Source organism: Mustela putorius, unplaced genomic scaffold (genome assembly GCF_011764305.1).
Source record: "Mustela putorius furo isolate JIRA1106 unplaced genomic scaffold, ASM1176430v1.1 tig00000129_pilon_pilon_pilon, whole genome shotgun sequence".
NCBI classification, from domain to species: domain Eukaryota; kingdom Metazoa; phylum Chordata; class Mammalia; order Carnivora; family Mustelidae; genus Mustela; species Mustela putorius.
In genome coordinates, this window is record NW_025421290.1 from 42,080,984 (window position 1) to 42,097,444 (window position 16,461).

At 48.8% G+C, this 16,461-nt stretch overlaps 1 protein-coding gene across 1 annotated transcript in view; it reads right to left on the reverse strand.

Moving 5' to 3' along the window:
- Positions 1–1,232: 1,232 nt before the first annotated feature.
- The window catches only part of TTC9 (tetratricopeptide repeat domain 9), a 33,722-nt gene continuing 18,493 nt past the window's right edge, over positions 1,233–16,461 (reverse strand). Inside the window, exons 2-3 of the mRNA XM_045072947.1 lie at positions 7,592–7,774; positions 1,233–5,387 (exon numbers count right to left, since the gene is read on the reverse strand). Of these exons, the coding sequence (XP_044928882.1) occupies positions 5,308–5,387; positions 7,592–7,774 (263 nt within the window). The 3' untranslated portion in view covers positions 1,233–5,307. The remainder of the gene's footprint in view (positions 5,388–7,591; positions 7,775–16,461) is intronic.

The window sequence follows — 16,461 nt, forward strand, 5'->3', positions numbered from 1 at the left end:
GTCTGCTGGTCTACCTCACCGCACTCTTTCACCTGGTTGGTCATCAGAAACACTTCAGGACATTTAAAAAACTATAGTGTTGGGTGCCTGGGTGGCTCAGTGGGTTGGGCTGCTGCCTTCAGCTCAGGTCATGATCTCAAGAGTCCTGGGATCAGGTCCCGCATTGGGCTCTCTGCTCAGCAGGGAGCCTGCTTCCCTCTCTCTCTTTCTCTCTCCCTGTCTCTCTGCCTATTTGTGATCTCTGTCTGTCAAATAAATAAATGAAATCTTAAAAAAAAAACAAACTATAATGTCTTGAGAGTCTGAACCAATGGGTCTAAGGCAGGGGCTGAGATTGTGTATTTTTAAAAAGCCACTCCAAGTGATTCTGATGTTCTGGAAAGCACAACACTGGAGCATGTGGCTTCTCTTCCATACCGAGTCTCCTAGGGTTTCTCGGTTCTCAGAAGCACAGATCCAGTCCAACCCTGCATTTTCCCCAAGTAGCATTTGCTGCTGTTCATTTGCCATTATTCATTCGTTTCAGATTCAGGGCTCAGTGGCATTTATCAGGCACTTATGTGTGCCAGACACTGTGCTCAAGATGCTGGCTGCAAAGAATGAGTAAACCCCAGTGTCTGCCTCAAGGAATGGTCAGCTAGTGGCAGAGACAAACATAAATAGGAAGTTCCAGTTCCTTGGAGCAAATGCTATGCAGAGGCAGGCTCATGTTGCTTTAGGAGTACAAACCATGGGGTCAAGCTAAGCTTTGGAGCAATGATTCCTTGGTCGAGTCCCATAGGAGTTAGCAAGGCAAAGAGGGGGTCGGAGGGGTGAGGCTTGGCCTGCTAGGCAGAGGGAACCTCATGGAAAGACCCAGAGACCCACAGCGATGGGTTTGGGGAATCACAAAGAGCTGAACAATGGTGAAATGTAGGATACCTTTGGAAGAGGACCAGGAGGGAAGCCAGGAAGAGTCCGTGGGAGAAATTACATGGAGGACCTTGTGTGTTATGCTGAGTTTGGCCTTTATCCTAAAAGTGGTGAGGAGCCATTAAAGATATTTAAGACGTGGAGTGACAGAATCAGAGTGTGTTGAGAGGGGGAGCTCTGACAGCAATGAGAGGGTGACCCATAGGCAGAAGGAGCTGGCAACAGAGATCCAAATTAATTGCAGAATTAAGAATTTATGTGTGTCAAAAAGCACCATAAACAAAATTCAAAAGCAAAACACTTGGAAAGCATATTTGCAATGTTTCTTGACAAAATTAATATTCTTAATAAAATTACATATTGGGAATAAAGGTAAACATACCAATATCAAATAAACAGAAAATCACAAGGAAACAAGTACAAAGGGTCAATCGGTGTTTGAAGACGTTATTCACTCATAATCAAAGAAGTGTGAGTTCCAGTGACACTGACATACTATTATTTCCCTACCGGGCTGGTAAAGGTTGGTAAGTGACTATATCCACTGTTAGTGAGGGTGCAGGGAACAGGGCGATCTCAAGCCTTCAAATAGGAGGGGGCGAAGTTTAGTACAAACTTTTCTCAGGGCAGTTGGCAACATATATCAAAATTCTTAAAGAGAGCCAAGCAATTTCCTTCTTGGATTTTATCCCAAGGAAACAGCCATAGGTGTGTGCAAAATTTAGCGACAGGAATGTCTGCTGCAACATTATTTACAATAAAGAATGGGAATGAATGAAATAATCCGTGTAAAGAGACAGGCTACCACGTGAGAGTCCGTCCGTATAATGAAGATGCTGTTGAAAAAGTCCGAGTGACACCCGCCCAAAACGTTTCGTTCATGATCGAGTGAGTGAAATAGCACAAGAGGCAAAAAGGTGTGTCTGATAGGCTACCATTTGTGACAAAAGAATATATACACATATATTCGAAAATGCATCAATGTTTCTGAAAGAATATACAGTACAAGTATTTGGAGGGAAACTGGATGCTGGCAGACAGGGTGGGAAGGAGATTTATTTCTTACTCTAGAGCTTTGTGTACTTTTTGAATTTCATTACCTGTGTGTGTCTTACATATTCTAAAATATAAATACACATTTTGAAAAGTAAGTTACTAAAGAGTATTTACAGTGTAATCCAGTTTTTGTTAAAAACAAACAAACAAACCCTGCCTGTGCCTGTGTACATTTATACCCCCAAAGAACTGAAAGATAAATCTAAAAGGACAGCGGTGTTTGTCTTGGGTAGTAGGAGGACTACCCACCCCCCACCCCCACTAAATTTCTATAATACACATGTGAGGCTTTCATAACAATAACAAGGAAAGTATAATTTTTTTCCCCAAAGAGTCTATCACAAAAGTCCAAGCAGGAGATGACACAGCAGGTCAGATCCAGGATTAGTCTCCAGGTCAGCAGTGACGTCTGCAAACAAAGGGTGTCTTGAAATCACAGTCTGTGTTTTGAGGAGGGATGGGGGGCAGGAAGCTGAAGGTCATCTAAAGTGAATAGACCTGATCTTGCTTAACAGCTTTCTGAAATTGTTGTCGGACAAAATGCACAGCAATTTCAATCCCTCCACCCCAAACATCGGACAACACTCCCAGGCAAATTTTTTACTTTGGGAATCACTTAACGTTGGGTCACAGCTGAACGGATTCCAGTAAGCAAGTGTACGCAAACCCCCAGACAGGCAGGGGATCTGTGCCCAGGGATGTGCTCATCTAGTTCCGGGTTTCCACCTTCTTCTTTAGAAGGATGGCGACGATCTTATCCACATCTGTCCAGCTCTGCCCCAACTTACTCACTGAGGCAAGACCTCTCTCCTGCTCTGGTTTGGAGATAGTTAGTCTGAGTCCTTCCTGATGGCAAGAAGATGAAAGGAAGACCCTGCTGGTTTGAACCGGTTCTGCCTCCCCTCTCTGAAATCACCCGCATCCTTCAGACCCTGACAAGCAGTTTGCCAACTCACAAGCTTCCTGGGCTGGAGGCTTGGGAACGGGGGAGACTTGCACATATGCCTATGCTGTGTCTGACGCAGGATGGTTCTGAGTTGGGTAAATGTGAACCCGTTCTGGAAGAAAAGGGCAGAGGGAAGGATCTGGTGGGGAGTGGGGCGAGAATGTGGCAGCCATACCAGCATTTTCCTTTTCCTCTTCCCCAGAAGTGAGCTATAGACAGGCAACTGCGGGCCCCTGGGTATTTCTTGCACCTTCTTAACACCCCTGTTGGAAGCCTTTCAGCAGCTATGGGACTATAACCTGGACTGCTGGCTTCTGGGCCTCTCAGCAGTGATTGGATCCTGCAGGGGTGGAGTCTCTGATTGCACAAAGAACCCATAATTAACTTTGTGTTTCCTTTCAATCTCTACCTATAATTGTGAACCTTCCCCAAGGCTGGAGGAATGGCGGGTGGGTTTGGATCTGCGCTGACATCAGAAAGTACAATGAATCATACACAGAAGTAACTGCTAGGTCTCAGCTGTCTTTTCTGGCCTGTCACTGCCTTGACCACTAGGGAGTCGGCGTTAGGGACCTTTTTAAACCTTGGGCTAAATACAGAGGCAGCCCACATACCATCATTGGCCTAGTAAGGCTTTTCAACGGAATACGCACTGTCCTGCTCCCTAATGGTCGTAACAGCTCGATAGACTACTTCGTAGAGAGCAGCTAACTAGGGTAGTTAGCATTTAGAGCTCTGGGTAGACAGACCTGGTTCAGATCCTAGCCACGTCACTTAAGGCCCTATCACCTTGGGGGAGGGAATGTTTCTGGATTTTAAGTTTCCTTACCCACCTAATGGGAATAGTATCTCGGAGAGTAATTGCAGGAAAGAAATGAGATTATACATGTAAATGTCTGAGGATAGTGCATTTAATAAATGCTAACTATTAACATTATTGCATCTGTATATATTTTAATTTGTACAATCTTGTCTCACTAATCACACAAAAAAATACACGAAAGTGCTTTGAAAAATTTAAAGCATCATATAAATCAAAGGTGTCATTGGTGGTAATCTCATACGAGTATTTCTCAACTCTTCCATCCCCTTAAAGACCGGGACGGTGTCCTCCGTCCCACGGCATATTGCACAATGATCGGCAAATGATAAGCCCTCAGTAAATGTTTCTTATTTGACTAAAGCAACACGGCAGAGCGTAAAGAGCATAGATATCAGGAGACTAGGCTGGGCTAAAATTAGTTTAAGGCAGGAGAGCTAGTCTGCAGTCATAATTTATTCATTCAACAAATATTTGTTGAACACATTCTAGGTGCTAGATATTGAGTCCAGATAATTTCATCAAAAGGAGGCTCTACAAGTTCCCACAAGGCCAAGTTCCCGGCCAGTCTCCGCAAGGCCAGCCCACTCCAACGCACAGAGGCGGCAGCCAACATTGTTTACCCCTGGACAAACGGGCCCTCACTTTGGGGGAAGCTGTAAGTAGCTCTGACTCAGAGTTGGGGGAGGGAGTGACAGCGAGGGAGTGGGCTGCTTCCAACAGAAATGACAGGAGCTGTTGCCTGTGAATTTATTTTTATTTACACTGACTGAGTCCACAGTTCGACGCCGCAGGCTAGACAATGCTCCTTCCCCTAGAGGTCATCTCCCCTCCCCTCCGTCACCTACGTGCTCCAGCCCGTGGCCCTCCTCACCCTGTCCCTCTGCTGTCACAGCGGCCTGCTGGGTGGGAGTATGGGAGAATGGTATGTGTGGTCACCCGAGGGCACTGAGAGTGGGTTTCAGAGGCATGTGAATCCTGGCAGTCTCAGATCCCCGAGGGGGGAGGAGAAAGCCAGGCCGAGACAACAAGCGGAGGGAGGGAGGCAGGGGCTGAGGTGAGGTGGCTGGGGTGGGGAGTGGGGGAACCCAGTGTACAAATGCCCGGTCTTTTGGCTTAACCTGATGCTTCTGGTGTTTGTCTCTTCCCTGGATTGGTCACAGTGGCCTTGAGATGCTCTGGTCTGTCCGGAAAGTGTGCAGGGGTCCAGCCCGTGGGCTCCATGCCTGTGACGGCACATCTCCCCGGCTCTGCCTGTGTCAGGAGCACTGGCCGAAGTCACTGCTGCATCAGCGTCCTGGGCCCTGTAAGAGTCCTCTCCAGCTGTCCCCGCAGAAGTGCGGTCCCTCTCAGTAGCGGACCTGCTAGAGAAGGGGTGTCTCCATGGCAGGCAACCCGCCAGGTTCCAAATCTGCCGCTCCTTCCTTTCCCACTGGGAGCAGACAGATTGCTGAGGGGCAGCCGGAGGAAGAGAGGGGGAGCTGGCAGAAGTGGGGAGAAGGGAGCAAAACCCAGGAGGGGCCCTTCGCCAGGGGGCTGCCTGGAAGTCCGTCCTCGGGGGCGGCTGCAGCTGTCACATGGCTTCCTTCTCTCTCTGGGAGAATCGGCTGAGCTTCATCTCCGTCAGCTGGATGTACCGAATCACGTTGGTGTCTGCGAGGAGAGAAGCACACCTTAGGGAACACCTGGCGGGCGTGGGGAGGAGGACGGTCAGGTCTACACAGGAATCCTACGGAGGGCCACGCTTGTTCCCATCTTCATCTATTTCTACCTCATTACAGTCATGCCAAGTCCGGATCCTCGTCCTCACTGTGACAGAGGGAGAACGGAGCCCCTGGAGAGATGAAGAGGCCCAGGGATGCCCACGGTTAAGGGGTGAGCCTGCCTTGGTGGTCTCCCACCGCCGGGGAGCGTCTACCTTCTTCACAGAATTGCCGTGAGGACCAAGATAGAGAAGTCCAAAGGTGCTTCATCCAATGAGCAGTAAATACTAACTGAATGTAAATGTTTTAAATGTTATTAATTAGCATTGTTAATTAATTAATGTTAATGTTATACTTCAGGAAGCAGAAACAAATACTAACACTCAACAATGTCAGCTCTAGCATCCAGCAGTGCTAGCAGATAGGATGCGCTCAAGAAAATTCTGTTAAATGAGTCCAGTTCTTAGTTCTCAAGTTGCTTCGAGTCTAGAACACATTTATATACAGAAAAAAACCCCAAAACAAAAAGCAAAACTGTGACACATAAAAATAAAGATGTGGGCAGTCCTTAAGAATATAGAAAAAATTATACATTTGGGTGTCTGCAAACTGATCGTGAAGTTCTTAAATTCTTCTTGGAAGGAGGATTGGATTTTTTAAAAAATCCGCTATGTGAACAACAATGGTAATACCAAGTTCAAATTCGTTGTTTAAATGTTACCTCCTCAAAACAGCATGGAGGTTCCTCAAAAAGTTGAAAATAGAGCTACCCTATGACCCAGCAATTGCACTACTGGGTATTTACCCTAAAGATACAAACGTAGTCATCCGAAGGGGCATGTGCACCCGAATGTTTATAGCAGCAATGTCCACAATAGCCAAACTATGGAAAGAACCTAGATGTCCATCAACAGATGAATGGGTAAAGAAGATGTGGTATATATACACAATGGAATACTATGCAGCCATCAAAAGAAATGAAATCTTGCCATTTGCGACGACGTGGATGGAACTAGAGCGTATCATGCTTAGCGAAATAAGTCAATCAGAGAAAGACAACTATCATATGATCTCCCTGATATAAGGAAGTGGAGATGCAATGTAGGGGGTTTGCGGGGGAGGAAAAGAATAAATGAAACAAGATGGGATCGGGATTAAGAGACTCTTAATCCCACAAAACAAACTGAGGGTTGCTCGGGGGAGGGGTATTGGGAGGGGGGTGGGGTTATGGACACTGGGGAGGGTATGTGCTATGGTGAGTGCTGTGAAGTGTGTAAACCTGGAGATTCACACACCTGTACCCCTGGGAATAAAAATACACAATATGTTTATTAAAAAATTAAATAATTAAATAAAACACACACATACACATAAATAAATGTTACCTCCTCAGAGAGGCTCTTCCTGATCCCCTGGTGTAAAACAGAACCCCCTTTACTCCTGATTCTTTTACTCTGCTTTATTTCCTTCCCGGCACTTACCACGACTAAATATTTTCTACCTATTTGTTTTTTGTACTTCTATGTATTTGTTTCCTGTCCCTCCTCCTCCGTCATGACACAAAGTCCTAGAAGGTAGCAGCTTCCTTTTGTTCCCCGCTGTCTACCCAGCTCCTAGAGCACATCCAGACCTGCTCAGTGAATGTCTGTGGGATGAATGAGCCGCTGAGCTGGTGGACAGGAATTTGAGCGAACGGTGCAGGAAATGCAGGCTCTGAGGAAGGGGAGCTGACCAGAGAAGTCAGAGCACCCTTCCCGCAAGTTGCTGAGCTCAGCACCAAGAGTATCCATCTGCATTCTGTCTCGCCAGCAGGACTGTGAGGTCCTCACGAGCCGGGACTCCATCTTCTCATCTACATCCCTGGCACCCAGCACGAACTGTGGCACAAAACTAAGAACTCAATATGTATTTATTGAATAAGTGGGAAGAGTTGGCTTCTGGATTGGGAAAAAACCCCAGAGAATTCCATATTCTATTTGAAAAGAGGTGCCCAAGCTCCCTGGAACCAAGACGCCAGGCAAATGCGTGGACTGTCCGCGCTCCTGGTTTCAGGTCCTGGCCCACACCTGGCTGCGCCCGCCATGACAGTTGGGCGCCATGATGGGGAGGCTGCCAGAGGGACTGCCAGTAAGAAAACAGTAACTGCCACCTTACCTGTTGGCTGTCGGGTCCTTGCTTCTTTCAGGTAGTAGAGTGCTTTGTCATAGTCTCCAAGGTGATAGAAGGCTACACCAGACCGGTAAAGAGCCTTGAAGTTCTCTCCTTCCTTCTTCAGGACTTTGAGGCAATATTCCTTGACTCGCTCGTAGTTCACCAGCTCAGCCTGGAGCAGGCAGGCTGTGGAGGAAGGAGAGAGAAAGGAAAAGGGTTATCATACAGCAGACTCTGAGGGTCTCTCTTTGGTTCTTTCTCCTTGTCCAGAAAAGGTGGAGTAGTGTTTGTTGGGGCTTTATGTTGGGGTGTATTGCTGTGGGATTTGTCACCGAGTGATCTAGGGTTCCAGGACCCCCCTTCATTGCCAGCAAGCTGTGTGACCTTGAGTGAGTTACTTAGCCTTGTATTATGTGTTGAATTGTGTCCCCACCAAAAAGATATGTTGGAGTCCTGACTCCTAGTACATCAGAATGTGACCTTATATGGAAATAGGATCTTTACAAAAAAGGTAATCAAGTTACAGTAAGATCCTTGGAATGGGTCCTAATACAATAAAGACAATGGGCGTCTTTATAAAAACGCATACTACAGGGACGCCTGGGTGACTCAGTCAGTTAGGGTCTGCCTTCGGCTCAGGTCATGATCTCAGGGTCCTGGCGTCTGCTTCTCCCTCTCCCTCTAACACTCTCCATTGCTTTTGTTCCCTCACACACTCTCTCTCAAATGAATAAATTTTTTTAAAAACTTCTTTTAATTAAAAAAAAACCATACACTATAGACTGATTGTTTATGTTCCCCGCAAAATCCATATGTTGAAAGCCAGTCCACAGTGGGACGGTATTTGGAGGTGAGTTCTTTGGGAGGGGGTGCGGTCACGAGGGCTGGACCCTTATGACTGGGATTAGTGCTCTTATGAGGGAGACCTTAGCGAGCTTCCTTCGCCTTCTGCCATGAGGACACAGTGAGAAGACGGCTGTCTGTGAACCAGCGAGCACACAATCCCCAGATGCTGAATTTCCTGCCTTGATCTTGGACTCCCCAGTCTTCAGAACTGTGAGAAATGAATTGTGTTGTTTGGGCCGCCCAGTCTATGCTACTGACATAGCAGCTCAAACAGACAGACACACGGAGGAGAGACGATGTGAAGAAACACAGGAAGAAGATGACCGTCTGGAAGCCGAGCAACGCCAGAGGCCCCACAAGGTGAGGGAGAAGCACAGCACCGACTCTCCCGCACAGCCCTCTGAGGGAACCGAACCTTCCAACACCTTCGTCTTGGGCTCCTGCTTTCCAGAACGATGAGACAATGCATTTCTATTGTTCAAGCTGCCGCTTAATGAGACTTACATTGGGGTGACCCTAGAAATAAGCCACAAGAGGCCCTAACAATGCCAACTGTGGCTAACACTTGTTGGGTGCCCACCGGGTGCAGGCTATTCGTGTCATTGCCCTGCTTGCATTCCCCGACATAACCCTCAGAACACCATGATGTACGGCCTACCGTTATTCCCATTTTACAGATGAGGAAACTGAGGCCCGGTAAGATTAGGTCATTTCCCAAGGGCACACAACATGACAGAGGCAAGGCTGGGATGGATGGATGGGTGGGTTGCGGGCTTCTTAAAAGATTATTTATTTATTTATTTGTCAGAGAGAGAGAGAGAGAGAGAAAGCAGAAGCAGAGGGGAGAGGCAGAGGGAGAAGCAAGCTCCTTGCTGAGCAGGGAGCCCGATGTGGGGATCGGTCATGACCTGGGCAGATGTTTAACCCACTGAGCCACCCAAGTGTCCCAAGCCTGGGACTTACATCAAAGCCGCCTGGTTCCAGTGCCCAAGTTCTTTATCGAGTTGTTGAGGAGATTTCCCAAAATAATGGCCATGAAATATTTAACATAGGGCTTGGCACAGAGTAGGTCACCCCAAGTGTCATTTAATATTATTAGAATTCTTTTCAACCCTGTGCCCCTGCCGTGACAACTGCCTCTCATTTTCTTCAAGTTCTCATTCATGCAAGTTTGTCTTTGCAGTTCTGGGGACCAAGGGCCTTCGGATGGGGCCAGTGCAAAAGCCCGCACAGAGCATATCTCGGGACCCTTGTCCTAGGCAAGAGGAAGCCGAGGCTGGCAGGTGCCCGTGGTGGGACCCCTCCTATTGTCCCTCAGCCATCTCTGAGTAAACCATCTCTCCTTGAAGAAGCTCTCTCTCACCAGCCATCAGCTGCAGGGCCAGAGCCAGGGCCAGAAAGCTCATGGGACCCTAGAGAGTGATGCCCCCTTTCCTTGGGTGCCCAGCGGCCTCCCCTCCCTCACCCAACTCCCCGCCCTGCTGAGCTACCTCCCCCTCCATGTGATCACACAGATGTTTAGTAGGCACTGAAGGAAGATTGTGTTACACACCTTGGAGGGATTACCAGAAAGGGGGAGGGAAGGGGCAGGGAAAGGCACCCCTCTGCTTCTTCAAAGTGACTTAAAAGAGATGTAGGAGGCAAGGGCACCTGGGTGGCTCAGTGGGTTAACTGTCTGCCGTTGGCTCAGGTCATGGTCTCAGGGTCCTGGGATGGAGCCCCCGCACTGGGCTGGAGCTCAGCAGGGAGTCTGCTTCTCCCTCTGCGCCCCTCCCCGGCTCATGCTCACTCTCTCTAAAATAAATAAAAATCTTAAAAAAGATAAAGAGAGAGAGAGATGGAGGAGGCAAAAGTGCTCTTCCCGCCAAGACCAGACTGGACGGTGGGGGAGAAGCCTGATGCCTGCTCCTGGAGAATCCTCCCACATGGGAGGAACCGTCCTCTCTCTGGGATACAGGCGAGTCACTGATTTAAATCTTCAGAGGTCTAACTTAAGCTGTTTTGATCCCTTAAATAACTTCCCAGGGATAAGAATCGCTGATTAGGAGATCAGCTCTTTCATTGGCCATTTTGGGGAAAAAGACAAAATACTCACCCACATCCTTTTGGCCGACTGAGGGGGAGGTGTACCACACAGTCTCGGAAGTTGAAGATGTGAGAACCAGGAAGTGGAAGTGAATCAGCCCAGATCTAGAAACTGACCCATCAGGTTTCACAGGCCCCAGGGCAGAAAGCCAAAGGAGGAGACAGAAGCGAGGGGCTGCTACCCCCTTGGGCGTGGGTGGCTGTAGTCACAGAAAACCAGGCTGTGCTGGCAGCCGGGCATGGGGCTGCGCTGATGCCACCAGCCCCCTCTCCTCCCCTCCCTTGGCTGTGGGGACCTCGTCCCACACCCCAAGCCGCTGGATCCCGTCCTGGGGCTCACACAGCTCTGTGGACGGGGAGAGGTTTCTGTCAAGAGCGTCCTGTGCATGGACCTCCCGGGCTACCTGTGTGGGTCTTGGCTCCAACACTGGCTCCCAGGGCTAAAGGATTTCCTGTCAGGCTCCCATGTGCCTCATCTGCTGTCCTCTCTGCCCAGACGGGCAAACCTCTTCCCGTCCATCTTCAGACAGACACTTCTGTTGGCTGACCTGAGCAGTGAAGGAAATGGACCTTTGTCTCTTTTAAAAACAGCTTTTGAGTGATTAAAATGAGGGTGGGGTGTGGGGAAAGGAAGCAAGAAGTCCTGGAAATGGAAACAGATCCTCCTCCCCTAGGGGAGAGGAAAGGCTAGCCATCAGATTCTGGGAACCCTTCGCTGAAAATGTTTTGAATTCCCCTGTGGCTCCAGATCCAGTGGCGACGGGGACAGCCCGGCAGCAGCCCGGGTTTCAGACCCCGTGGGAGGTGAGGCAGGCAGGCTAGAGGGTGTGGGGCCCCTGCTGGCACCACCAGCAGAGCTCAGGAAGGTGGAGCTATCTAGAGCCAGCGTGGGTCCAAACGAGCCGCCATCCTGAAGGTTGCGTGCCGGGCCGGGGGAGGTTGGGGGATGTCAGGCAAGAAACCCGGGGTGTTAGCCAGAGCTCCTCTGAGGTAGGGGGTAAGTGAAAGTCTGGAAAGCTACCCTCAGCCCTACCTGTAGGTGATTTTTAGGCATCCCTGTAGTTTGGGTAGGGAGCTATTTGGGATCCACATAACAAGCCTAGGGGAGAGGTAAGATGTGACGTTTGTAGGCACGTCCTTAGAGTAGAGAAAGTTCAGAAGAAGAGGTTGACCAGCAGTCTCCGAAGTTCCTGCTGCACCCCTAGGCCCACTACCCAGGGCCTGTGGGCTGCGGTCCCATCATCCCAGTGCCCTTGCTTCCTCTCCGCGGTTAATCCCTTACCCTGTGTCAGAGGTGGCGTTTGGTACCTTATGGACCTTATACCTTTTCACGTTCACGGTACCCATGAAACAGGTTCAATGTTGATCCTTCTCTTACCGGCGATGACACCCGTTCCAGAGAAATTAAGTAACTTGCTCAAAGTCGCTCAACTGGGAGGTGGGAGAATTATGACATCCACCCACTTCTGCCAGGATCCCCAGAGTGTGCTCTTGACTATGGGTCTCTGTGGGTCTGCGTCTGAAGCCTTCCAAAACCAACGTAACCCGTGGTAAAAGTCACATCGCCTGTGTAAACTACGTTTCTCTGTGCTCCAAGATCAACAAGGTAAAAGGCAATGCCTAACTTCCCTGGGCGCTGGGATCAGTTGTGAACAAAAACTCCCCTCCACCCTCCGTCCTAGAGCAAATGGGCTGGTGGGGGAGGCAGATGTTCCAGTATCTTAAATACAACCATGTGTCAACACTGACAAGGAGAAGGGAAGAGAGGGAGCACACGGAGAGAGGGGAGCCCTCTGCCAATACAAAGTATCCCGGGAGGGCTTCATGGAAGAAGTGGCATTTAAGCTGGCTCTGAGTGTTTCTCAACCTTAGCACTTTAAACATTTTGCTTATTTATTTATTTATTTATTTGTGATTTATTTGTTTGTTTGTTTGTTTATTTATCTGACAGAGAGAGACAGAGCACAAGTAGGCAGAGCAGCAGGCAGAGGGAGAGGGAGAAGCAGGCTCTCCGCTGAGCAGGGAGCCCGATGTGGGACCCGATCCCAGGACCCTAAGATCATGACCTGAACCAAAGGCTGCTGCTTAACTGGTAGCTCCCCTACTATAAACATTTTAGGATGATAACTTTTTGTCACAGGAGGATGCCCTGTGCTGTGCATTATATGGCGTTTAGCAACATCTCTGGCTTTTACCCACTACATACCAGTCATGACAGCCAAAAATACATCTCCAGATATTGCAAAATGTCCCGGAGGGGGAGGTAAAATCCTCCCTGAGAACCAGTGATCTAGGTGGAAAGGAGAAAACACTTTCTAGGCAGAACCAACAGAGGAAGAGATCGGGGGTGGGGGAGGAGGGGGAGGTTGACTTACTTGAGGATTTTTGAGGAACTGTGCCTGGCTGGAGCAGAGAGACTGAGGGAAGGGTAAAAGGAAGGGAAGGTAGAAACGCCAGAGACCACGCGGACACCTGCGCCCTTCTGGTTCACGTTAAGGATCTGGGACTTTATTCTTGGTCACAGTGGAATGATGAAATGCTTTGACTGGGTTGATCGAAGCAGAGGCAGAAAGACAGGGGAGAGGGAGCAGTTTAAGAGGCATCTAGGAGACAGAACTGACTCGCAATAGGGAGCTCCTGAAATATTTTCCCTCTCCTGTTACACTCGTGTGGTTAGAGCCCTTCATCCAGGAGGGCTCAGACTGCCATTTTGGATTCACTGATGATTCAGAAATTTCTTCCACGTTGTTGTAACCTGGTCTGAATGACCAGCACATGACGGCCTATGTGCTCTGCTATATGGAATGGGTCCATATTTTAAAGAGTACTGGGCTGGGAATCAGGGGAGCTAGATTCTAGTCCCACCTTTGCCACTAGCCAATAGTGTGAAAATCAGTTTCCCTTTCTGGGCCTGTGTTTCCTTTCTGTAAAAGGAGGGACCTCCACTTGGCTGAATAATCTCTACTCTCCATTTCAATCGAACATCCTGTGAATACAATTGTTGGCCACTGAATAGAAGGACAACATTGTTTTCACCGGTTCCTCTTCAAAAGGAACTCTGTTCTCCCTACTACTTATGGCGAGGCATCTTCTGTTGGAGAGGGCAGTGATCAAAAGGGCTTCTGTAAGACAACTTTCTGTCTACATAGAGACTTTTTTTTTTTTTTTTCACAGCACAGATTTGAATTGTACAGTCTCCCCAAGGCCAGGCTCTAGGGCAAGATCTTCATTGAAGGGAGTAAGGTCTGCCTCTGCCTGTCAGTTTCCACAGAGAAGGCTGAGAACTCAGGAAGGCAGGTCTCCTGCTGGATGGAGAGGGAGCTTGTTCCCATCCGTGGCCTTGACTCTGGGTATATATTTGGATTCAAAGATGCAGTCATTGGGTGGCAGAAGGGGTACGAAGTGGGGAGACATGTCCACGGTAGACATGTGGAAATCCTATGTTGGACGTTCCCCAAACAACCACACTGAGACCTCAGGCTAAAACAGGTCAGGTTCTACTGGCTCTGGCACCTGTTCTGTTTTTGTTTTTCCTGGTGCACGCAGGGCATAGTGACTGCCTGGGCAAGGTGCCGCTCGTTGGCAGGAGATGAAGGGACACTGGATGAGACCGGGAGAACAAGTTCATACAAACACTGGATTTCTTCCTCCGGTGATTCGCTACAGTTTGCCCGTACCGGCTGTCCAGAAAAGCAAAGCATGGGCTGGATGTGGGGGAAGGAAAGGCCAGATTGGGGCCAGGAGTGAGGAGAAGCAGGTTGCCTCACGTTATGGGTTGAACTGTGTCGTCCCCCAAAGAGATGTTGACATTCTCATCCTCAATATCTAGAATTTGATCCTACTTGGAGAAAGGGTCTTTGCAGCGAGCATTAAGTCACCATGAGGTCACTAGAATGGGCTCTAAATTCAATACCGCGGGTGTCTTTATAAAAAGGAGAAATTTGGACACAGAGATGGACACACACCTAAGAAGGATGATGTGAAAAGACACAGGGAGAAGCAGCCATGTACAAGCCAAGGAACCCCCAGGCCACCAGAAGCTAGGAGAGAGGCATGGAACAGACTCTCCCTCACAGCTGGCGGAAGGAACCAGTGCTACCCAAATCCTGACCTTGGACTCCTAGCCTCCAGAGCTGGGATAGTTACAGCCACCCTTAGGAAACTAACACACCTTACAGGTCATTCCTTTGAGAGGCGGGCTCGGCAAGTGTCTGTCACTTACTGGGGAAAATTTTCCATGAAAGGGACAAAATTATTTGGTTTTCATATTTATTTTAAGGGGCATTTGCATAGTCGTAAAGCGGATGGAGTTTGGTGAAGAGAGGGGACACTGGGCATATCTAATAACTGGGTAGGTCACAGCCAAACTGAAGAGGCAAGGAGTATCAAGCCAGTTTCGGGGTGTCCTGGCTGAACTTCAAACGTTGGGTCTGGAGATACAGTCCCGGGCCGCCGTCCAAGCTCTGTCACCTACCAGCCCAGGCCCTTGGGCGTGTCACTTCATGTCCCTCGGCCTCGGTCTTCTCGTGTATTAAATGGAGATAATAATACCTATTTTGTGGGAACCCTTGTGATGATAAAATGAGATAATTAATGTATGTTCTGTGCTTCACACAGTGCTGGGCACAGAAACGGGTTCTCTTTAGGAACCCATTAGTCAAATACGGTTTCCCCAGCAACACGCACATTCACCAGAGAAAATTTCCATTTTGAGTCCTACACAGAGTGTATGACACATACACAAAGCTAGAGCTGGATTTAAAGCAGATTTTCAAGACTAGGTCAGAGACACGGTGGAGGGTGATCTAGAGGGTCTTTCTGCGGCAGAGCAATGGGAATGTGACCTGGGCAGCGAGAGGACAGGAATCTTCCTCCTGTGGCTCCACGTCCAGGTCTGCCATGGCCCACCTGATTCCACCCTTCCCTGAGAGCGCTGATTTCCCCCTCTGTGTACACAAATGCTTGCATCCAGAGTTCTGAAAACAACTCTCTTCTTTGGATTTCTCATTTTGGTTTCATGGTCGGGGATGTATACAAACTCACACTTGCTCTGAGTGTTTCCCAAACGTAGGTTGGACGCTTGGTTTTCCCGGACCCTTTTCCTTTTTGAAGATGTGTTTTCTCTATGGGAAGCAGCTGGGAGATGCAGAGAACATTACAGAAGGAGCTTTGCCGCCAGGAAAGGGAGCTTAAAGGAAAGAATGGCGTGGGGCTCGGGGGTATTTTCTTCTCACACAGGAGCCGGCCTCTGAGTCAACAAGTGGTTTTACCCTCAAGCCCATTACACCCCCAAACAGCAAACGGGAGTGCTGCTGCACCTGTTCTCTCGCTGCCGTAGAGGAACTGGTTCCCCAGGCAGCATCTAGCTGACAGCTTTATGGATGGGGAGGGGATGGACCCAAAGTAGCTGAGCTCCTCTGGGGACCTAATATTTCAGGAGAACTAGGAGCTCAAAACGCCAGCAGTGGCAGGAAAATGAATAGGCCTGGTTCCCGACTCTGTAGGGCTTTAGAGAGTCTGGGAAGGAAAGAGCGAAGTATTTTTAGCAGAGAAGTTGCTGGCCAGTTTCGGTGCCTCTGAGCTAGTTGATTTGAGACAATATCCCTGGCATTGGCATTCACGTGTATGTCCTTGGGATAAAACACTTCACCTCTCTGGATTTCAACTTTCTAGTGCATAAGCATAAAAATAATTATGGTGGCTATCTACCTTTTCCTTGAAGGCTTGCTGGCAGGACACAAGAAGTCTGACATCTGGTGAGAACCCTACAGACAAATGTTTCACGTTAAATCATCTCTGGAAACGTGTTTAACATAGAGATCCTAGACCTCATGCCCAAGGATGAAGATTCCAAAGGGCCGGGGTGGAGGCCAGTAATACACATTTTTAAGAAGTCCCCAGTGGGCGTCTGTTGGGGCCTTCACCTCCTGAGCTGGTACTCT